Source organism: Asterias amurensis, chromosome 4 (assembly GCF_032118995.1).
Source record: "Asterias amurensis chromosome 4, ASM3211899v1".
NCBI lineage: Eukaryota > Metazoa > Echinodermata > Asteroidea > Forcipulatida > Asteriidae > Asterias > Asterias amurensis.
In genome coordinates, this window is record NC_092651.1 from 13,389,265 (window position 1) to 13,413,070 (window position 23,806).

General features: G+C 37.3%; 3 protein-coding genes across 5 annotated transcripts in view; all 3 read left to right on the forward strand.

Annotated features, from left to right (window-relative positions):
• The window catches only part of LOC139935937 (minichromosome maintenance domain-containing protein 2-like), a 132,991-nt gene that overhangs the window by 61,333 nt on the left and 47,852 nt on the right, over positions 1–23,806 (forward strand). For all 3 annotated transcript variants that reach the window (XM_071930580.1, XM_071930582.1, XM_071930581.1), the window contains exon 23: positions 17,826–17,858. In XM_071930580.1, coding sequence (XP_071786681.1) covers positions 17,826–17,858 — 33 coding nt within the window. The remainder of the gene's footprint in view (positions 1–17,825; positions 17,859–23,806) is intronic.
• LOC139936008 (protein-glutamine gamma-glutamyltransferase K-like) lies at positions 762–11,588 on the forward strand. Its single transcript, XM_071930704.1, has 15 exons — positions 762–1,071; positions 2,269–2,399; positions 2,781–2,966; positions 3,248–3,508; positions 4,401–4,519; positions 4,766–4,873; positions 6,798–6,972; positions 7,490–7,622; positions 7,888–7,991; positions 8,199–8,335; positions 8,553–8,664; positions 8,832–9,122; positions 9,423–9,577; positions 9,853–9,989; positions 10,229–11,588. The coding sequence occupies exons 2-15, from the start codon at positions 2,294–2,296 to the stop codon at positions 10,368–10,370; spliced, it is 2,166 nt and encodes a 721-aa protein (XP_071786805.1). The 5' UTR covers positions 762–1,071; positions 2,269–2,293; the 3' UTR covers positions 10,371–11,588.
• LOC139936164 (ankyrin repeat domain-containing protein 61-like) lies at positions 11,906–14,925 on the forward strand. Its single transcript, XM_071930919.1, has one exon. It carries the CDS (start codon positions 11,954–11,956, stop codon positions 13,349–13,351), a length of 1,398 nt encoding a protein of 465 aa, XP_071787020.1. The 5' UTR covers positions 11,906–11,953; the 3' UTR covers positions 13,352–14,925.

Genomic DNA, 23,806 nt, shown 5'->3' on the forward strand with positions numbered 1-23,806 from the left:
AAGACCTTTTAAGGAACACTTTTGTGGGGTGGGGGTGTGCGACACTCTTCCTTCCGCCTAGCAAAAAAAAACCAAAGTCGCTACGAAGGTGTCCATCAGATTAAAGGAGACAAAGCATAACATTCATCAGAAGACGAGTTGCCAATAATCACCATAGTGATTTGTATTGTGATATCACAATATGCTTAGCAGGAATGATAATAACATTTAGATCAATTTTACCAAAGCGGTGACCTCTTCTTTGGCGATGACGTTTGCTTTCTTGTTGACGAATTATTTTCTTTAATCTATATGTATATATTTTTTAAGGTTCGTTTCATGCTACTAGCAAATGTTAGCAAATTTTGTAATTGATCCATAAGTAATCCAGAGAAGAAATCTTGATAGGTCCATGTACTCTCGGAATGTTGGCTCATGCTTTTCAACCATAAGAGTCAAAGAGCAACTCAAGCCAGCTGTTTGTGTTGCTTCACTAGTTCATCCTTGACCGATTTATGTACAACCCCTGATCTATGCAGGACACAACTTTAATACTAATATGGTAAACACTTTAGAAATATTTAGAAAAATGGAAAACCAAAATAGTATCGTGCTGTTATTAAACTACTCCTGATTAAAATAGTAATGGCACACAGAGTATTTAAATGTATATGGGATGTGCGAGTCAACCTTGAATCAGTATGTAACATTGATCACAAGAATGTTTGTTTCTGTATTTGCCCTCTTGGCAGGCAATGCTATCAGTCCATAAATGTGTTTCCTTGATGGCTATATAGTCCTTCACTCAATGTAACCAGAGTTTCAAAGCTATCGGGCTGTATATCTTTTGTGAGGCATTCGTGTATGTAATGAGGACCCTGTTGAACGTTGCTCTGTTGCATGCTCCAGAAAACATTCAGATTTACTGCAGTTTTAGTACCATTGTGAATGCTTCGCGTGAATATTAATCTGCCTTGCCCTCGTCGTTCATTGAACTACATCGCAACCGGTACAACAACTCTACATTCACAAGGAGTGCAGGCATAGTGCAGAAAGACAGGCGTATTTCCGGTTGGTTTGCTGTTATACATGGTAAGTTGCACGTTGCACTTTGGAGTACCTCCATGGTTGCAAATTATTTTTAAAAGATGTTAACCCCCAAAGTAGGGTAATGTAACGTTGCTATCTTTACTTTTTAATGGAGCATCATAACTTATCAAGCTCATAATCAATCAATTATCTCTTAATTATTAATGTTTTTTGGCTAAATGCACCCATATTGCCTGCATGAAAAGTGAACGGTATAGAGAGGAGGACCTCTGGCCAAATTTCAAACAGGCTGCTTAAGCACGGGCTGCTTAAACAAGTTGATAAGCACATCAACATTATGCTTACCAAAATAAGATTCAGCTAGCTAAAATATCATTTAACGCGTATAATACAATTTTCATTACAAGAGTAAATCCATTGTAAAATGTCTGTTAGAACTTATAGGCCTACAGTATGTTATTAAACTCGTACCATTCTTTATTTCTTAATAATGCATACGGTACTACTGATGGGCGGGGCAAAGGGAATTGACCTTGCAAACTTTGCATATTTACATTATTAGGCCTGCATTTTGATAAAGTTCTCGAAACGCGATCCCTTGTTCATTTAGTTCAATCGATTTCCGAAGTAACGAATGCTAGCCGATAATTGTTTTGGTATAATGTTATTTATTCAAACTGAGTGAGGCACTACCAGTACAACCCTGCCACACCCATGTTCCATGTAGTTTCATATTGGGGACCTTTAACAATTTCTGGAAACGATGAGCTTCTATCATGAGAACTTGCTGATAGACCCATACAACATTCATGACAGTCTTGTACCAGCTGTGCATGCTATTAACTTTGTTAATTTTTTTGCCTGCATTTTGATAAAGTTCTCGAAACGCGATCCCTTGTTCATTTAGTTCAATCGATTTCCGAAGTAACGAATGCTAGCCGATAATTGTTTTGGTATAATGTTATTTATTCAAACTGAGTGAGGCACTACCAATACAACCCTGCCACACCCATGTTCCATGTAGTTTCATATTGGGGACCTTTAACAATTTCTGGAAACGATGAGCTTCTATCATGAGAACTTGCTGATAGACCCATACAACATTCATGACAGTCTTGTACCAGCTGTGCATGCTATTAACTTTGTTAGACATCCAGACCCACAATCTAAGTTCAGGTTCAGGTTCAGTGTTTTAATGTTATGTTTAAGTTCATACATGCCTTTTTTCCATCTCTACAGATAGCGACATTAATCTCGGAATAACATGGATAATAATTGGAGAAGAGCACACAAGAGACTGATGGCATTCAGAGGAAGAGTTGGAACTTCCAAACTGCCAAAGACTGAAATAGAAGAACCATCACCCTCTGGTATATTATTTGAAACCATGCTCACATTATCCGTCTGCTTGATAACTAAATACTCCATTCTATGATGTATTGGTCGTATAGCTGTCCTTGGTATAAAAGAATTGCAAACAAATCTTGGGTTCATACGAAGGTGAACCTGTTCAATACTTGTTGTTGTTAATTGGTATTAGGTGACCCTGGTCGGAATTGAATTTGGCTATTATGAAACTTCTGACAGGCTCAAATATTAGCAAACATCATTGTATAATATGCAACTTAAACTGCTGTACTTTCTCCCAATAAATGTTTCTCCCACAAAATTAGTTAAACGAAGTTGTGAATACTTTATCATTTACATCTAAGCAGAAATCAACATTTGTTGATTAAATATTTGTACTTTAGATGGCCAGCTGAAAGTGGAGAAAGTCGACCTACTATTAGCCAAGAATCGACAGTCTCATCGTACCGAGAATTATGAAAATACGGGGTTAGTTCTCAGACGTGGTCAGAGTTTTGACATAGAGATTACTCTGGCTCAGGTGTATGATGAAGCAGCCAAACATCAGATAACGCTCGAGCTCTGGTGGGGTAAGTTAAACAATATATAGAGAAAGTAAGCCGAGCTACACGTTGAGACAATTTAAATGTGTTTTATGCATTTTGCTGATGTGCCAAATTGTATTTTTGTTGCATTTCTTGGTTTCGGAGCCTTAATCTTATAAAAAAAAACGTGTTATTCAGTGGTTCGCTGAACTAAATGTTTCGGATAAGTTCATACCAAATTATTTAACGAGCCAGTAAAAAAAAACGTAATTATCTTTCTTATATTTGTTTAATTATATTTTGTTATTCACGATTTAAATCCACAGGAACCGAAGCCTTGGATTCTCATAACGCACACGTTGTAATTCCCGTCCGTTCGAGCAGTATAGCTATTGATAACCTCGGTACCTGGGCTGCTAAGTTTGTCAACATGAAAGAGAATAAGGTCACTGTCCAGATCTTGAGTCCAGCTGACAGCCTGGTTGGACGATACCAGATTGATGTCACTACGAAGGTTGATGGCAAAAATGATTACCGTTTTATCATGGAAGGTCACGTGTACTTGCTGTTCAACCCATGGTGTGAAGGTAAAGCCAACTGACTTCCTGTTTTCAGTACGGACGTTCAAAGTTCAACAATTGTATAGACTATAATGGTTCTGCAAATAGTTTGGATTGTGTTATTCAATGCAACAAATAATCAAATTTATGTAGAAAGGAAATGCCAAGAAGCCTACAATTTCCTTGCGCAGGTCTGATTCTATTTATTTCGAATCTATAACAAAACAATTTTCTCATTGATTTAAACCTAAAATTTAATGTTGACAAAACCTTAAAGGCTACCACTTTATAATCGGGGCAGTCTGTAAAATACAATAATAGAGAAAATAACAATTACTTTAATAACAAACTTAAAACGAACAGAATAAGTTTTACTTGACCGTCAATAATTTATCACAACCTCGGATGTGGATAAATGAATTTCTACTTACAGTCTACTCATTCGAACTTGGCCATGAACAACCTTGATTTCATTACCGATTGCCAAGTTTTGCCTCATTGACAGTCCACAATAGGATATAAATACCTCAGCTGGCATTGCTATTGAAACCAGGAAATAATTGCATTCCCCATGCATTCAACTTTCTCAGATTAAGTTGACTTACGGTTGCAAGTGCAAACCAAATCTATAGCTAGTAGATGTATGAGAGGCAAGTATCTGATGGAACACTAAGGCAATACAGCAGTCGTATGAATAAACGAAATAGTATTAATGTTGAAGGAAAAATGTTTAAGATTTGTTTTAAAGGATTTTTAGTGGTCGGGTAAGTCTTGATTTAGAAATGTCAAATTATTTAAGACCCAGTGGAGTCCAATAGCAGATGTATTCAATCTTCACAAAACGGCACAGTTTTAAGTGTTTTAAATTATAGGTTTTTTCTATACTCGTACTTTATTTCTATTACTTATTTATTAACAGCTGACGATGTGTTCATGCACAATGAAATCCAAAGGAAAGAATACGTGTTGAATGATATGGGAATGTACTTTTACGGCGCTGGCAACCAAGTTGGACACGCCCCTTGGTACTTCGGACAGGTACAACAGTTATAAATGATTGCATTATTACCTTTTAAAAGAAAATACTTTAATTTATCTTTGAAGTTTTGAACGTTGTTCTTGTATTTATTTTTATTCACCTCTTTGCAAAGCAAGTATGTGAAACTATTAGATGATCAACAAATGTATAAGTTAAATACCCCCCCCCCCCCCCAAAAAAAAAAAAAAAAAAGTTTTAGGTCACAAATCACCTAACGATTATCTTGCTGTATTGTTACCTTCCAGTTTGAGGCAGGAATTTTGGAGTGTGTGGTTACTTTAATGGAAGCTGCCAACAAGAGACCTTCTGCCTACTCCCGCCCAATCGAGATATCTCGACTTCTCTCTGCTTTGGTATGTAATTTAATTAGCTTTATACATTGGTATTAAACTTCTAACATTTCGGATAGTGGTGGGCAACATAATCGTACTGGTAGTGGATAGAGCAAAGGGAGTTGAACTAAGGAGAAACCTAAACGTATATCATTTGCTTATTAACACATATCTCGTATCAGGGCTCAATTTCATCTATCTGTATAAAAGAACAATTCTGCTCGACAAATTGCTTTGCCAAGCAAACATTTTATGGGGCACCAGTTACAACAACGTACACTTAATGTTATTTTGGCTCACTGGTTACCTGTTTGTGCTAAGCAAAACTATTCTGGGCTTAGCAAGTGTTCTTGATTACAGGCTTTTATTAAATTGGGCCCAGTTGGTTCCAATACTAGCAGCATATTGAACTCAAAATGAATATATCCTCCGCTTACCAGTTTTCACGCTATTATGCCTTTTTCTTTGAATTGGGAAAAAAATAATGATGCCATATATCAACCGATGCCCTAATTATCTTCATTTGTTAATATGAAGTATGAAAACATATGTTAAAACTTGATGGACATTGAAATGTTCACACCACACACCGATCTTCGATGACTTCAACTGGCCCCATTTGTTTTGAGTTTTTCCTGTTTTCACGGCAAACGAGAAAGTATGGTTTCCCGGTGAAGCCATACATGGAAGAAACATTTGCAGTGACTACAAGTGTTCTTTGAGACTATGTGTATGACTCTATAGCCAGCAGTTGCCTTCATTTTAATCAAAATATATTTTAATTAAATTTTAGAAATTACCATGGTAACTTGCAAAAAATAAAAAAAATATAAAAAAATAAAATAAAATGTGTGAATAATTACTGGCTTCCAAATCTGATTTTTAATTATTATTTTTTTTTCCCCCTTAATATTTACAATAAAGCGTATAAATAAACAGTGATAATTGAATCAACAAGCTGATGTTTAAATTTTAATATTAATAATAATATTGATATGAGGGTTAAAAAATAAAAATCTCAAAAAATATTAGAAAATGATATAAGGCACATGGCTTCTTTAAGCCTCTGTATTTTTTTTCCAGAATGCTCAGCAAAACATTCAGTCACATGATTTTGATCATCATGAATTGTGAATTGAAATAGTGTTTGATGAAACTTTTTCGATGGGCAAATATTTTTATATGGCCTCAACATTATGACATGTTTTTTAACCTTGTAGAAATGCCTCAAATACCAAACATTTTGCATTTTACAAGTGCAAATGACCAGTGGACCCTTACATGTTGCTAAGTTTTGGTCAAGGGAGAGGAGACTCTTTGCTTGGCAAATGAAACCACACAATTTTTATCTAGGGACTGTTTACATCGCGCACAGAGAGGTAAAAGGTTTGCCACGATTTTAGGGACACCTCGAAAACAGGACCTCCTACGATACATGTATCTCCATACAATCGAGTTGAGCAATGTCTGGGTCAGTTTATTAACCATACATTAAGTTGATATGTTCACGACTCATGCGGAATGCACATGAACCAGCGTGGGTTACAACTTCTCTACATGATAGATATCCCTGGTGTTCATAGATCCGATATACCAATATTCATGCCCAGCGGTGTTCTTAATGTTTCCTAACTGGTCGACCACATAGGCAATTAAAATGCTGACACGCCTACGTCACTCAGATGTATGACTTTAAGCAACATTCGCTGGTAGTCTGTAATGGTGCCCTTGGAAAACTTTAAAAAATTCTGATTAACTAGCCTTAAAGTCTGAGAATTAGAGCCTAGACCATGTGTATGTAGGTCAGCCCTTTTTCTTGATAAATCATTCATACTTTTTCCTAAGGACCAAATAACGTGACTGCATTACACCGTATAACCATTGAACAATTCAATGTACATTTCCTCAATTTACTCAATTTACTCAATAATTATCAATATCACAGGTAAATGCACCGGATGACAATGGAATTCTTGTTGGTAACTGGAGCGGTAACTACGAGGGTGGAACGGAGCCTACTGCCTGGTCCGGAAGTGCATCCATCTTTGAGGAGTTCATACGAACAGGACAACCGGTGTGTTATGGCCAATGTTGGGTCTTTGGAGGCCTGCTGTCCACGGGTAATAACAATACAATACTTATCGTAATGTAAAAGGTTGGGTTATTGAAATGGGAAGACCTTTAAAACTGAGCAGTTGTTAAAACCCTCTGATGGCCTACCGGTACTGGAGCCAATAGACCGATAACACATTTTAGGTAATTAAAGTTCCATGCCCAATTGACGTGTTCTTATATGACCGTTTAGACAGTATGCCTTTCATATAGGATCGTGTACAAAAAAATATTGCTGTTTCACAGTGAAGAAACATATGAACTACAGAAAACAATTTGCCAAACTAAACAACGTCTGGTAATGTTAATAAGTGTTAGCTTTAAATAAAGTATGACATCACTCAGCATTGCAATGTCAGAGATACACGTTTTCCCAGCGTACTGCTCGCTGCCGTAACCAATGGCAGTTATGCACTATTCAGGGGTGGAGCGTCGCATGGTTAAGTGGTAATAATCAGTGGAATGATTTACCAATGAATTGGTGTTACTTAATTCTTAAAAATTGTCATCCTTTTTATCGAGCAGCTCTGCGCACAATTGGCATCCCAGGTCGCACCATCACTAATTTCAATTCAGCACATGATGCAGATGCCAACTGCCTTTTAGATTACCACTTTGATGCTGATGGAAACCCACTGGACAATGATGATAGTGTGTGGTAGGTGTTTAGCATTGAGCATGACTTCTGAAATAAAGTACTTAAAAGGAAGAAATAACAAACGATAAAAAACAAAAAAAATTGTCCATAATATGCTTGAATGCTTCTTACAAACTGTGTATTTGGTGCATTTTTTGTGTTTAAAAAACATGTAAAAAGTAGACATGAAAAAATTGTAAAATACAACCTTCACACGGTTTTTTTACGATTGGAACATAGTATTCAAATGTGCCTTTGCTGTATTTGTCCTCTGAACACTGTTTAGGAACTTTCATGTGTGGAATGATGCTTGGATGGCCCGTCCTGACCTGCCTAAGGGGTATGGGGGATGGCAAGCAATTGATTCTACCCCGCAAGAATTAAGTGACTGTAAGTTGGTAGTATGTCTGTCAATTAAAAACAATCTAGTCACAATGCTGGGTTTTTTTTTAAGCAATATTGGAACGTATGTATTATTTTAACACAAAACTATTCATTGTTATAGAAGATTTCAATATATGGCAACATTTCAAAAACGTCACACAGTTATTTCAAGCTGATGACACGATTTGTGAAATTTCAATCAACTTACTGTAGATGTGTTCCGGACTGGTCCTTCTTCCCTAACGGCCATCAAGAACGGTCACGTGTATCTCAACCATGACACAAAGTTTGTCTTTGCAGAGGTGAATGCTTGCAAAGTGTCTTGGAAGCTGAGTGCAGATCTTGCAGAGGTGATTTTATATCAATCCATTAGTTGTTGATACCGCAGCTAAAAACTTTAGAGCAAATCAATTGTGCTTTCACTATATACCATTGCGGATATAGATCAAACTATAAAAGACGCTGAATTTCAGAAATATAATTGGTTTTATTTATATAAAAACTTCCCTTTCATTGTTCTTTTCGAGGTTAAATGAACTTACAATTTTATTTGTGTTTCTTTATTAGGCACCGAAGTTAATTAAAATTGACACGAAAGCTGTTGGAACTCGTGTTGTGACTAAAGCTGTAGGAAAGTCCGAAATGGAAGATATCACAAATCAGTACAAGCAGAAGGAAGGTGTGTATAACAGACTTGTTCTCTTTCTTGCTTTTCTAACACAAACATGGACAAACGGGCACTGTGAAGGAAAATTATGTTGTCCGCTCATTGGTATGTTATAAAAATCTGTACCGAAATTGTTCAGACAATGAATCGATTATACGATTGTCTCTTTAATATACTAGGTAGCGTGTACGAGTATCTTAGCCTATTCGCTGCCGATAAGTACGTGGATGGTCTGAAAAAGCTGCTGCCAGACGTGGTCAACGATACAGCCATAGAACTCGTCCTGCCTCCAAAGACCCTGATTGGTGATGACATGACAGTCAAAGCAAAGCTCAGCAAAACATGCCCTATCGGGACAACACGCAATGCACATGTGTCTGTCACTTGTAATTCTGTGTACTATACAGGAGTGAAAGCAAAAACCATCTTCCAAACAACGGATACCGTTGAGATCAAAGCAAAAGAGGAAGGTTTGTGTTTAAGTTTTGAAGTTCAATTATTTTAAAATCAAAATCAACAATAGATGGTGTTGTACATCAAATGTATCAAATAATAAATTACAAGGGAAACTGACTGGGTAAATTTAAAATGATTTGGGGCTCACAAAGCAATTTTAATTTTAGCTTGATCGGGAGTTGAACCGACAACCTCTGGATTAATGTGTCGGTGCTCTACCAACTGAGCTACATACTCCTTCCCTAGGCATTTTGTCTTTGTTAATTCCCTAATCATTATACTTCAAATGTGTTAAAATTGTACCACTTTTTCAGTTTTGGAGTGGCAAATCAAGGCAGCAGACTACCTTCCACTCCTAGTTGATCAAGCCAATATGAGATTTTACGTTAGCATGTATGAATCAGAAACCAACAACACTGTGACAGAAGGAATCAACTACCGCCTGATCAAGCCTGATCTGGTAGTCCAGGTACTTTCATTTCACTGCCATTCGTCCCTTTCACCTATCAAATTGTCTGCCGTTTATACTTTAAGTTTCATATAATGCCATAATTATTTTCATGACTATCTCTTTTAGAAGTGTGCCTTTTTCAACAAAAATTTAAGTAGAGCTGAGTACCAGTTTCGCATAAACATAAGATGTGTGAAAATTGTATCACAATCATGATTGTAGCACACGTTTCTTTAATATTTCTCAGTAAAATGTTATTTTAAAATCTCATTGTGACTTTTGGTTCATGGCAGGTGCCAACATCTGCTCCGGTTGGGCTGTTTTTCAGCGCAACGGTGACGTTCACCAACCCGCTTGACATAATGCTTCAGGATTGTTTCTTCCATACTGAGGGTCCAGCTGTGCTGATTCACAAGAAAGAAACATTCAGGTAAGGCCTTACCACTAACTTACACTAAAAAATGAAGCATAAAAACCTTCACACAGATAGTCAAAGGTTTAAGCTCGAATGTTGTTTTCATATTTTCAGATTATTTACAGACCTCCAATAATAGTATCAAAAGTTATATTTAATAATAATGTTTAATTATTAATTGAAATAATTTTGTTATTTAAGCTGTTTTATTGCAATTTCTGTAACTGCATGTCGTTGTTATTTTTTTTTCCCAGAAACATCAAGCCCAAAGAAACAGTGATATACACTGTGCGAGTTATCGCTAAGAGGCCACCGGGAAAGAAGGACATCATTGTGTCCTTCTCCTCTGTGGATTTGATCGGCGTGTCGGGCAAGGCAACTGTCAATCTGGAATAAAAACAAGGAGCTTAAAAGTTGGTTAAAAACCCTCATAACCGACGTTATTAAATTATCATGAAAGAATGACTCAAACTAACTGTAACAAGCGCTCTCAACGGTAACCGCGGTAATAAAATATAACCAGTTGAAGTATGGCATGATATAAAACTTTTGTTTAATGTGTTTTTTGTAAGTTTACTGAGTATGGATGAAGTTCATGGTAAATCCATTGTTTCAGTGAAATGTTTCCCTCCAAAATAACATTGCTTCTGAAAAACTAACTTAAAACCTTTTTTTGTTTTTTAAACAGCTCATTTTGGTTATTATAAACCTAAGGGTAGCGTGTTTAAGTGCTGAAATTTATAAATGACATTACAAATTTATCAAATAACATTGCTTCTGAAAAACTGTCTTAAAACCTTTTTTTGTTTTTTAAACAGCTCATTTTGGTTATTATAAGGGTAGCGTGTTTAAGTGCTGAAATTTATAAATGTTTTTTTGTTTTTTTTATCCGAGACTTGTTGATTAATTTGTATGATTGATCACACAAAACTTTACTGTCTGCGATACTAATCCTGTATATATCCAAAACACAGTGGCAGCATTTTGCGTCACCATGTACTTTGTGTTAACTTTATAAACATCAGTCTAGAACTGCCCCCCCCCCCCCCAACAACAAAAAAACACCCAGATAATTAGCGACACTTTATAGTTTGAAAAGTTTTAAACGAAAGTTTCAGTACTCTAATTATTTGGTAAAAGAATGTTTTCACACAAAAAAAAAATATTTTTAATTTACAAATAAAATTGGTGCAGTGATTGAAAGGTAATCTTGCTTTGTCTAGCCTTATAATAGTTGTGTAAAATAGAGATTTGTATAATCAGTTATTGTTGATTGCGAATTTGACTCTAGAAGGCATTGCAATATTGATGAAAGAATAAGCGTTAAGTTTCTATATCAAGCATGCTGTTTTTAAGGGTCGTCCGAGGTTTCTTTGTTTTATTGAACAAAACATGTTTTTCAAGTGCACTTGAATTTGTTAAGTTTAGTTGGTATTTATTACAATTCTTTAAAACACGGCAACAGTGGAAGAAGGGTTCATTGACAAAAAGCTCTAAGTAACTCTTATGACAAGAGTACCTTCATAGGCCATACATGTTTTTGAGTTGAGTATAATTTTGTATGATATTATGATAAAACTATATGTGTCTACCCCATAATGCCGAATAAGATGATTGGTTGTTCAATACACTACAGTACGCTGGTGTGTGTGTGTGTGTATTTATTGCAAAGTAACCGGTAAACACTCTATAAGGAATTCCATGCAAAGCCTTCAAGGAATGTGCCCTCTGACGATGGTATGGTGTGCGGATAATGTAAGGCAAATTATAAGCTGAGGCTGCATTCGTATAACGGTTGCAATATCGATGAACACGAGCCGCTACTGTGAATGCTATGTTGATTTAATAGGCCACGCATGCAGCGTTCCATACAAAAACTGCCGTATACTTTTTACGCTCATGCACATTGAGCAGACTGCGAAGAAGAAAAATGCAGTAGCCTGATAGTTCAAGTATCGTGTTGAACAATCGTGAGAAAAATGGAACTTTGTTTAACTACTGCTGACGAACTGGTGGAGTTGATAAATACTGACGGTAGCTCACTTCAGTTGGATAAAATTCTTGAATCTTGTACAAATCCTAGTGAGCAGATTGGCCCTTTGCTGCTAACTGCATTGCACCACGCTGTACATAAGCGTCGCCAAGACTATGTCGAATGTTTCGTTAAACATCACGTTGATGTTAATGTGCAAGATTACTGTGGTTATACACCAATTCATCTGGCAGCTAAACATGATCAAGTAGAAATTCTACAACAATTGCTGCGACCAGAATGCAAGGCAGACACCCAAAAGCAAGATGCTGTTGGATATACACCGCTTTCTCATGCTTTACAGGAAGGCAACCACACATGCGCAGAAGTGTTACTTCAAAATGGCGCCGATCCTAACTTCTACCACAAACATATAGGCAGTGAACTTCATAGGGTCCCATCTGAGTTTCCGAAATGTGTGGAGGTTTTGTTGAAATACGGTGCCGATCCTGAGGTTACAACACCAAAAGGGTTTACAGTATTGCATTCTGCTGTGGAGGAGGGGAATCTCAACTTTGTTAAGATTCTGTTGGAATTAGGTTGTGATATCAATGCCTGGACCAGTCCACGAACAGGTAGGAATAGACGCAATGCTCTGCAGCTAGCCATTATTGGCAACGAAATTGACGTTGCAAAATGTCTGCTTTCGAACTCGGCCGATGCTAATTGCCGCGACCAACAGGGGAACACCCCTCTTCATCACTCGGCTGCTCACGGTAGCGTGGACATCATCCAGCTCTTGTTAGATTATGGCGGCAACATCCATGCAAAGAATGATCGGCTATTTGAACCCTTCCATCGTGCTTGCTCTGCCGGCAGAGACCCTGCCATCCTTACTTTTCTGATAAAGAATGGTGCAGATATGGATGCCCTCAACATCACTAATGACACGCCTCTTCACTGCCTCTTCTTACACTACCAGTATGTGCAGTGGACGACAGATGAGGCAGCTGACTGTGAACGATACGATCGGGAGTGTCGGCAGGGAATACTCGTGTTCGTCAACAATGGAGGGCGCTTTACCATTACAACCGAGAAGGAAGACTTTCGTAGTGTACTGAAGATTCTCCCTCTTCTGATTGGTTTACCGAAAACGGCAAGTGTCATTCAAGAAAGTGCCGATCAGATCAACATATCTGACGTAAAAGACCCAGTGTTCATTACAGTTGAGGAGCCGCTACGTTCGCAACTATTGTACGCCTCCAATAACCCACGCTCTCTGAGACAGATAACGCGTAAGGTGATTCGAGGATTGATTGATACCAAACATTGTGAGGAAGCTGTTCGAAAGATACACATCCCTGCTTTAATGCAAAATTATCTGCTTTTCTTATGGGAAGATTGAACTAAATATGGACTGTAATTTGATATAAGAATGTCCAGCTAATAATTAGTTTTTGGGTGTAACTGTTTGATCTATAATATTGATCCAGTGTTTTATCGCTCATTTTAAAACTGTGACAGTCAAAGAAAATAATTTTGCAGCGAATGAACAAAAATTACAACATTACAGGACTTCTGTCAATATTGTATCTACTATTTTAAACGAATGCATGGAAATTTAAAAGTTTGCATGAACTGTAATATTCCATAATGAAACTCTTTGTGTGATAGTTATAAAGAAAAAGACTTTCGCGCGTCCATTTTGGCTAACACACCGGACATCGGCACTGATCGTGTTTTTTTTTGTTTTTTAAAGGAACATTACAGGATTGGTTTTCGCTAACAAAAACGTTGTTGGCAGTATAAGTACTTTATGCCATCCACCCTATGCATACAACTGACAAACCTGTAGAAGTTTTAAATCGATCGGCTATCTGGGTCACGAGAAAATAGTGGGGAAAAAAAAACTATTACACATTTATCATGACATCGATTTTAAACATGAATATATAACGCTCACTAAGCGATAAACTCCGAACTGGAATTTACTTTGCTGTTTCGACTTGGAACAGGTATTGTATTCGTCGAGATTTGCATAATATTACTATTTTAGTTAACCTACACTCGGTAGAATCACGTATTTTGAGAATCATTAATATTCCTGGTTTATCCTGGTTAAACAAAACATACAAACGAAACAAAAACATAACTGCGGATTTTCGGCGATATCATCGATATTATGTCAAAAACAATACAAACAGTTTAGTTTTAAATTTATTGTATTTTAATTTTTGTTTTCCTATTAAGGAATCGGACAGAAACATTTCAATGATGTTTTCTGCTATTATCATTGTCAGACCGTGTCAGTTTATTTAAAACCTGTGATCTTCAGGATTTTTGTTCTAATTTAATTGTTATGTACTGATGTTTAACATTGAGCAATGGTTTATGCAAGGAGACCAATTTGAACTATACCAACATTGTGATATAGATCGAAAATGCATCTAGGCAATATTTCACTCTTTTCGCAAAAATGAAAATCCATCAATAAAATTAGGGTCACGCCTGGCGGACACTTTCCATCTAGATGGACGTAAAAAGCTCAAATTTCCCCCGTAATGTAATCATGGGGTTTTAGAAACACAATTCAGTGATTTGAGCCTTGTGACACGAAGACGTCACTCGATCTACTCAGCTCGAAAACTGCGTCTGATGTTTCTTGTTTGCTAATCCTTCACAGTTGTCTGTATAAAAAAAAGGTGTTTTTCCCTAGTCCCCACAGTCTCAAGAAATCGAATTACTTCTGAATGCCTGCTATCCAGTTTCTAAGCCTCCATACAAATGTGTGCCCTGAGTAATTCTAAATCAATTCTCCAAATGCGTGCCTTTCTGCAGTTTTTCATCAAGGCACCGACTCTTCTCATCCTTTAAAGGAACACGTTGCCTTGGATCGGTCGAGTTGGTCTTTCAAAAGCGTTTGTAACCGTTTGTTATAAGATGCATATGGTTAGAAAGATGTTTAAAAAGTAGAAGACAATGATCCACACAAATTTGCTTCGAAATTGCGTGGTTTTTAACACGGTCGGCCATTTATGGGAGTCAAAAATTTGACTCCCATAAATGGCCGACCGTGTTTGTCGACGAGGTAAGAGGAAAACCACGCAATTTCGAGTGATACTTGTGTGGATCATTATATTCTACTTTTAAAGGGACACACCGGCCGAATTGGGCTGTTTGGGCTACAAAATAGACTAAGATATGACTTCAACGGTCTTCCAGGAATGAAGAAGAACAGTCCTTAAAAAAAATCATAAAATTTAGCCGTTTTTGAGCATTTTAAGACAAAAACGCAGGTCGCGTGATTGTTCTAACCAAAAAGTGGTACAAACAATCACGTGACCTTCCCGGCTACTTTTACTTTCAGCCGTCTAAAAGTAACTTACTTAACCAAATTTAAATCTTTTTTTTACAAAATTATTTACGAATAATTGACGAAAAAGATCATGTATTCAAATTACCGCTACAAAATGTAAATAATGGTGAAAAATCTAACGTAAGATTCACATTCAAAGAGTCCGTGTAACGGAAGCTTGTTATATGGCCGCTTTTTTTTTTTTTTTTTTTTTTTCATTTTTCGCTAAATACGTGACATTTTGATGATTTTTTTTACAGCAACTATCTATGAAAACATTATTTATGATTCTACACCCCTAAATTGCGTAAACGGTGAGCCGGTATTTCCCTTCAAAACATCTTTCTAACCATATGAATTTTATAACAAACGGTTACATACGCTTTTCGAAGACCAACTCGACCGATCCAAGGCAACGTATTCCTTTAAGGGCAGCTCAAGAAACTTTGCCTGTGATTTTGTTTCGGTCATTAAAGCTCTTGCTCAACGATGTTGTGCGCGTTCACTTGCCACTCTTATTAAGTGGCTGCAGTCGATGTCGGTATTTTGTAAATGTAATTTGTAAAAAGTAGCAATAAAGCTGTGTTATATATGACAGTCTTTCACAGTAATCTTGAGTGTTATGAGGTTTTGCTTGATTTTTATGAGGATTACATTTGAATGCAAGGAACTGTGCCGGTGTTAATTCGTGGGATTTAGAGTCAAGGTCGTCCGTTTCATTCAATGTCACATGAGATCCAAGTGTATTGATCCAATGGCCTTGTGAGCAACTGAAAGGCTCAACGCGTGCTGGATCGGGGCTTGAGAATGGGCCGAGAAACCTCGCGATAACAGGAGTCACCGTTTGGGAAATTTACATTGAAGATAGACAAAACAAGATAGGTGCACGTCCCTTGCCCTGTATGGATCCGTCAATCGAGCGAGGGGTTTTATGAAAATGAAGTAAAGCGAACAGTTGTAAATAATAGGCGGCATACGCCTTCATGAATGTTAGACTTTGACAAGCAAATTTTCAACACTGAATAAGAATTCAGAAGACATAAAGAAATACGTTTACCTTAATTGTAAAGTACATGTCTCACCCATCCACCCCCCCCCCACTCGCAGCGCGGTACCCATTTTCCTAGCTCGTCGCGAAGACCTTTTGTTTTAAACCTAAGCAAAGTATCTGGTGTCAATAATGTCGCATATTGGGTTTTGTTTGATCGGTAGGCTTTTATGGATCGTCTTACTGTCAGCGGTTCAGTATCAACATATCCTTAGAATGGCATCTCTTAAAATAGATTCTTGGTTTCTCTTGCTTCGCCCCTCTATTCTTTACAATCTGTAATATAGAACCTAAGTTAATACAATCATTCTTTTTCAATGAACTGTTTCTCTTAATGCAGCCATGCAATAGCCACAGAGCGAAACACTAAACATTCCAAAATGATACGAGCTTTATACAGTGAATGGCAGTTTTATAGAATATACAGGATTTCAGTACAATGCACTTTTCGTTTTCTGAACAATATCGACTCAAAGACCTGCTGTCACAAAAAGCACTTCAAACCAGCAGAGTAAGGTCCACTGGTTGACTTTTTCTATATAAGTCAATACAATATCGTAAACAGGACAAACCTTAAAATCAGTTATCGGTAACCCCCCCCCCCCCTTCCCCCGGCTACTTGTACGTCCTCTATGCATGAACGAATCAGTAATCGCCGTTAAACTATCCTCGTTCCAGACTCAAATCATAAAGTATACCGTTCAAGTTGAAGTAACATTGACTGACCACAGACTTTGACTTAAAGGCAATTACCCTTTAGACGAATACATAAAATGTTTTAAACTAACCAGTGTTTCAAGTATGAACACAAATTAGCAACTATGTGTTTCTCCCGTTAAATGGCAAACGGAATGAGCATGTGGGCCTCATTTTGTCAACGTTTGAAATCATCCTTTGCCAAGATTCACTTGTTCTTCGAAGGACGTCATGTTTGCCTGTGAATTTGGATTCTTACTTCTGGAAGAGTACAAACAATTTGTGTGACCCCCCCCCCCCCCCCCCACCGCCTTCGAAAACAAATGGCTTGGTTCTATGTGATAAAGAAAACATCCATTTGACAAAGCCTACCGAGTAACTGCAGTGTTGTGAGACAGATCCGACTGTGTTTATTGCCCATGTGCAAAATGTGTGTGCAATTTTAATTATTCGCTCATAGAATAATGTTATCAACTTTCTAATAAGTCTTTTATGAAATCAACAGTTGATTTTTTTATTTTTTATTTATGAACCAACGCCACAATGATTTTTATATATTTTTTGTTGTTGTGGGGGAGGGGTTGGGTTGTGTTTGTTATCTTGGGTTTTTTTTGTTGAACTAAAAGATGCACTTTTTCCGAAATATCAATGCTGCTTAATGTTGCATCAAGCATAAACTTGATCTAGATATGACAGGTGCAGCACCATCGACCATTGTGTTTCTTTCACAAATAAAACTAATCGTTGCATTCACTACCTGTTTCATTTCCTTTTCTGCAGAGCAATGATGCCCAAATTTCAGTTTGCGGAAAGGTATGTTCATTCTCGTTTTTATATTTTTGTTTGATTAACGGTCGATTTGATACCGTCGGTGACACAAAGTACATTTCAATAATTCCAAATTACTTAGCCGAATATCCAAAGTATATGAGAGAGTCTGATATGATTAGCTACCGCATAGAAAGTCTTAAAATGGCTTGAGGAACACTTAAGCGGAAACAAAACAGTATAATGGACACAAGATTCGAGAAAACATCAACTGTGTATTGAAATTGATGTGACTTTGCTTAGAAAATGACTATAAATTGTAAGTGGACTGTATGCAAATATCATAAGTAACAACATATAACTTTTCCTTTAATGGACACTGCACTTCTTCATGCAGGTCAACCGTGCAATTGGTAGTTACTTTAGTTTATAGATGATCCACTTAACTGGAAATGGGTGTTTGCGACGATTGATGATATTTTCGCTTGAGTCAATTACGATTTTTATTGCTTGCTCGGGAGTACTTCTGCAAAACTCAGAAAGCTAAAGTTTAAAACCAAAAGGGATTCCAGTTACTTTTAGGGAAACTAGTTTTCCGATTAGGTAAATTACTATCGTTTAACGTAATGACTATAAGTACCGTAATGAATGAAAAAGATCACAACAAAATAATCAGTGGAAGTTGTTTTCATTAAAATCGACGGCATAATAACTCTGTAACTCCGGGTAAATGAGGACAATTTATAATAACAAATAATTTAAAGTAAAAAAACATGTCAGAAATTTAGAAAAAAAATTCTTGTTGAAAGGTAATCAGCATGGCCGGACACGAATACGGGCTTCTTGTCACGTTTAGGTGGTGAGCCTCGTCACAGCAAACCATTAACGCTAAAAACTGCAACTTGATATCGAAAAGTATATGTCTACAGCACTGACGGTTATTTTGTGTAATCATCTGGCGATCGAGCTTTTCAAGAGCACACGATTAATTGCATACCTATAAATATCTGGCTGCAATTACCTGCAACAATACATTTTTTAGAAAGTTTATTACGTTCCATTTACACTTTCAACACTAATAGACGAAGGACAAATCCAAGTAAAGTAGTCAATGAATTTCACATGAACTCCAATATAAAACTTCTGATGTTTATAAGAGTTTATTTATAATATTTATTACCACTTCACCAAAAATGTGTGAGATGTTTGTTGGATACTGATCTTAACTTAACTTGCGATGTATGGCGAACTCTTGCCATCATTGTATGAATGTCTTACCCTATAAACTAGTTATATTAATAAGGGTGCAAAAATACTTTGGCTCTTGAACTTGTTTCACAGCTTTCATCGAACAACTTCCACCAACTGTTCGTCAGAAACGGTATGGTAATTTCCCTTTTATCGAGTAGCCCAAAAATACAACATTCCCGGGTGTCGGAAATAGCACACCACAATCAAGTCGGTGGTTATCGACCGAGCCTTAACTATTTCCCAAAGTGTCGAGCTTCTTCTCACTCACACAGACAATTACGTAAAGTATACCTGAAAATAATCATCAAAAGTGTTTGGCAGTGTAATTTACAGTCTTCTAACTAGGTTTCATATTGTCATGGGCTGAACCGAGGGTGTGTTAGTCGGGTCGGCCTCATCCCACGAGTATAAACTTTTCAGAGTTGTACGGGTCTGGTCGGTCTCATCCCACTCTTCAGAGTGCTAAAAGCTACAGGGCTTGGTAGTTTCTTCCCCTTTTCTCTGTACATCTCACCGTCTCTTCAAGTGCCCCTTTCCACCTTCCATCTGTTGCAAACAAATAGTTCAGTAGCTCAGTTTACTTGTTCAAATATTTCAACTAGATCGAGGTGATTCTTGAGAAAAGAGTTAATGTGAAATGCGAACCCGGCCGTTATATTAAACTTAATCTCAAAAACCTCAGAGGTGGTGGTAAGCCAACAGACTTGAATTTGCCCTCAAGTCTCCTGAGATGAAGCTTTTAAGACAGAGGGGCAAACGGAATATTTCACAAAGTAAATTGGAATGGAGTTACCTGGGGTATGACAACTGAAGTCTTTTAGGAAATGATGCAGGTAATGCGAGAATGCAACTCAATTTTCGAACGGAAGGCATGGGTCAACCATTTTGTGTGATCCTTGGGATTTTCGGCCACGAAGGAAAAACCTGTCAATCTTTGAGATAAGATTAAAGGAACACGTTGCCTTGGATTGGTCGAGTTGGTCTTTGAAAAGCGTTTGTAACCATTTGTTATAAAATGCATATGATTAGAAAGATATTTTAAAAGTAGAATACAATGATCCATACAAATTTTCCTCGAAATTGCGTGGTTCTCCTTTTACTTTGTTAACTAACACGGTCGGCCATTTATGGAAGTCAAAAATTTGACTCCCATAAATGGCCGACGTTAGTCGACGAGGTTAAAGGAAACCCACGCAATTTCGAGTGATACTTGTGTGGATCATTATATCCTACTTTTAAAATATCTCTCTAATCATATGCATTTTATTACTAACGGTTACAAACGCTTTTCAAAGATCAACTCGACCGATCCAAGGCAACGTGTTCCTTTAAGATGCAAGATTCACTTTTCATCATCGATGAATGTCAATATGCAATGGTACCGTCATACCGTAATATGTTAACGTTTTTGTGGTGACTATGATGAAGTAATTGCGTTTGGTTGTGCTGGCCAGTCTTTTTAATCGACATGAAACAGCCATTACAGCCATCCCTTTCTAAGGGTACTCTTTATATTAAAACATTCCTTACTGTTGTATTTTTGGCCACCGTACTTGTACAAAATATAGGACTGTAGGTATTAGGTATTCGGTTTTGCAGTAACTGGTTGAATTGGTTAACGCAGTGGAATTGTCACCACGTTTGCATTTCGGGTCGATTGTACGGGCTTTGTGGCACTATTTCCACTAAAAGCCTGTTTCCTTCAGTACCTTTTGAATAATACAACATTGTGGCACTGCGTTGTCGGATTACAACTTGAGATGACTGGAAGAACAAAAAATCAGCCATGTGCATTTTTTTCCTAAAGCTCATTTTAAAAACAGTTCAACATTCATTTACTGCAGTCAAATTGCTTTTCACAAGCCTACCCATTGCCCGTAACAGTAAGCACACAGATCAGAGGTACGCGGTAACTCTCTCTAACACGGATCATCCAAACTTAAAAGGACAGTTTTAACTGCGAAACCTGAACCGCGAAAAGATAATAAGTCAATCCATGAACATCAATCATGGATCCTGAGGAAATAACGGAACCTTTCAGACATTTTGGCTTCACATCAATCGATCATGTCCCATGAACATCAATTTGTTTGTGCGCTCGGGAAACTATTCTGTAAAAGCAGTACATACGAAACAGTCTGAAATTTTTTAATCAGACAGGCAGTTGGAGCTAATTTGTATTTATTTAATTTTGTGTGTGTTAATAACATCACGCATCGTGCTTCTGTCTATATATAGCACCCACGTCCATATTGCATCGCTGCATGGACACGCTGATTGAAAAAGTGCAAAAAAGTCACGATTCATGTTTCGCTTCTTCAAAATTAAGAATTAAGATTACGTGTCTTTCTATATTTGAAGATTTGTATTTGTTGGAGGAGTGCAGGTGAACCCATTACACTTTACTCTTCAAAGTGTATTAACGGACACATTTGTACATCGGCGGTTTTGATGGCCATGGTTTACTTTACCATTAGATATATATTCTGATAGGATAATACCTTTGCACTTTTGGCTCATTTGGCTAAAAGCTTCCGTCGGAATGCAAGGATGTTTCATAAGCACTACCTATAACGTACTATTACGAATTGCCAATCAAACTAAAACCATACGTGCTTATAATTTTATTACGCATGCAGTATTGCACTGTTAGCCCTTGACTATACGCATAACAACTTTCTTTAGTTATGTTTTCATTTACTTGTTTCAGGTCATACGCAATTTTCGACGCTCTGTGTTTGGGTGCCTCTTGGTGGCCACTCAAATCAATCTTAGTTCTAATTATTACAAATCTGCCGTGTTAATAATAGTATAATATATAGTATACAAATGGTGCGAAGGGTTCTGATATCGAGATTACGTGTCTTGCTCAAAATGGCAGGAAATTAGAAGGGCGGTGTTATTGCAAAACGTGACTGGATGACAACATAGCCATTCTTTGAGTCAATTTGTATGGAAATGAGAGAGTCGTGATAATTTACAAGGAAATACGTTTCAGGCAATTTTGAGTGACGAGTGTATTATGGCATGGACAATCACGGATCCGTGGGGCAGTCAAGTACCAACGCTTTGCAAAGTCTTCAAATTAGCAACAACCATGGGTACACAAGTTTTTTCGTCAGCCTCTTGAATGAGCTTATGCTGAAAGTCGTCCTTTTGCCAGTGAGCCTTGAGAGATTTTGCAAAATTAAACCAATCTTGAAGCAAAACTATACCACTTTATCGTTGTGTTTTATGTCAGCTATGAAACAATATTTTATCATATTTAAATCCAACAAGCTTGATACTCTCTATACGAGATGTTCACGTGCTTTTTCCTAATTGTCAATTGGTGAATGATAAACCAATCCATTTATCTGTAAGAAATAATAACAATATGGCTTTCTAAAGAAACATTTGTAAGGCAAACCTCAACAAATTTGTCCCGTGCAGCAATATAGAAAAAGAGTCCTATATAAATAATTTCCTCTGGAGGAAAAACCTGAACATAAACCGTCGCGGATAACCAACACATCCCAGGGCACTTTTTGTCGAGAAAGGGGTGAACGTCCAAAACTGCTAGAAAGAACTCGCTTGGGTGTAATTTGCGAGTGACAGCGATGAAACGAACAGGCTTTTACACACCAACTTTCTCCCGCTCACTCTCTCCTCTTCCTTCCTTTACCCGTGTCTGCCTACAGCATTTCAGTTCCCCTGTTGGTCTTGTCATTTTATCCAGTCACCTCCAGTAAACTTGGGGTGTTTTTTGCCCGATTGGGCTCTCTCTCTCACTCGCCGTATATATGAAAGAATCTTTTGCTCCTGTTTATCGCTACCCGTTCTATGCTCCGGGAACTGTCATTTTTTTCCATGAAATTCTCCGGTTACGTCGGAAGTCTCCTTCGGGATACATCCGTCCAGAAAACGGGTTAATTGCTTTTAATACAGGAAAACGGTGGCGCACGCACTTGTTGTAAAAGCGAGTTGAAAGCAAGCAAACAAACAAAAATAATATGTTCACTGTTGTTGTTATTATATGGTGTTTTCCTTTCGTTATTGGAAATGACACAATATTTCTCTTAAATGCTTCTTTCTGCAAACGAGCTTAAAGACGTTGCCAAAACTCGGCATCTAGTAAAGCAAAGAGCGGGTATTTTGAATAGATTGTTCTTAGCAATGATGGGAAAGTGACATCGTGGACATTGATGACAGTCATCATAAATCATGACAACGACAATCACCTCAAATGATATTTCATTATCATGAAGGAAAAATGTGCACCGTAACGCTTTATATGCTGGTCAAAATTATCATTCTAAATTGGTGTTAATAAAAAGACAGATGATACAATTACACGTAGGTTGTAGATAACAGTTCCTAGAAACTTGAGTAACCCCGCCGGCAATTGGTTGTTTTGAGCAAGAATTTAGTGGAATTCCAGTGGTTATTTGATTTCGGTGCCTCTACTCAGAACCTTCTAAAGTTGTTTCCGAATCCGAAATAATAACTGAAGTGTTTTTGAGCATGTATCATTACATAGGTTTCCGATTAAAAAGCAGCCCAGGTTTTTGAAAAATCGTTTTAATTTTATACATGCCGATTCTCGCAGTTACATTTTCATTCATTTTGTAACGTGTTAACATTGTCATACATGTCTCAATGACGTTGTTCCATGCCCGGTTTTGATTTGTGTGCGTAATGTATTATATGGATAGTTTAGTAAAAAAATCATCTATCGGTTTGATCGAACGTAGTTCCTTTGA

Coding starts and splice junctions, on each gene's coding strand:
- LOC139936008 (XM_071930704.1), top strand. CDS start 2,294: ATGGATAATAATTGGAGAAGAGCACACAAGAGACTGATGGCATTCAGA. Junction 4,520..4,765: donor CCCCTTGGTACTTCGGACAG/GTACAACAGTTA, acceptor GTTACCTTCCAG/TTTGAGGCAGGAATTTTGGA. Junction 8,336..8,552: donor TGAGTGCAGATCTTGCAGAG/GTGATTTTATAT, acceptor TTTCTTTATTAG/GCACCGAAGTTAATTAAAAT.
- LOC139936164 (XM_071930919.1), top strand. CDS start 11,954: ATGGAACTTTGTTTAACTACTGCTGACGAACTGGTGGAGTTGATAAAT.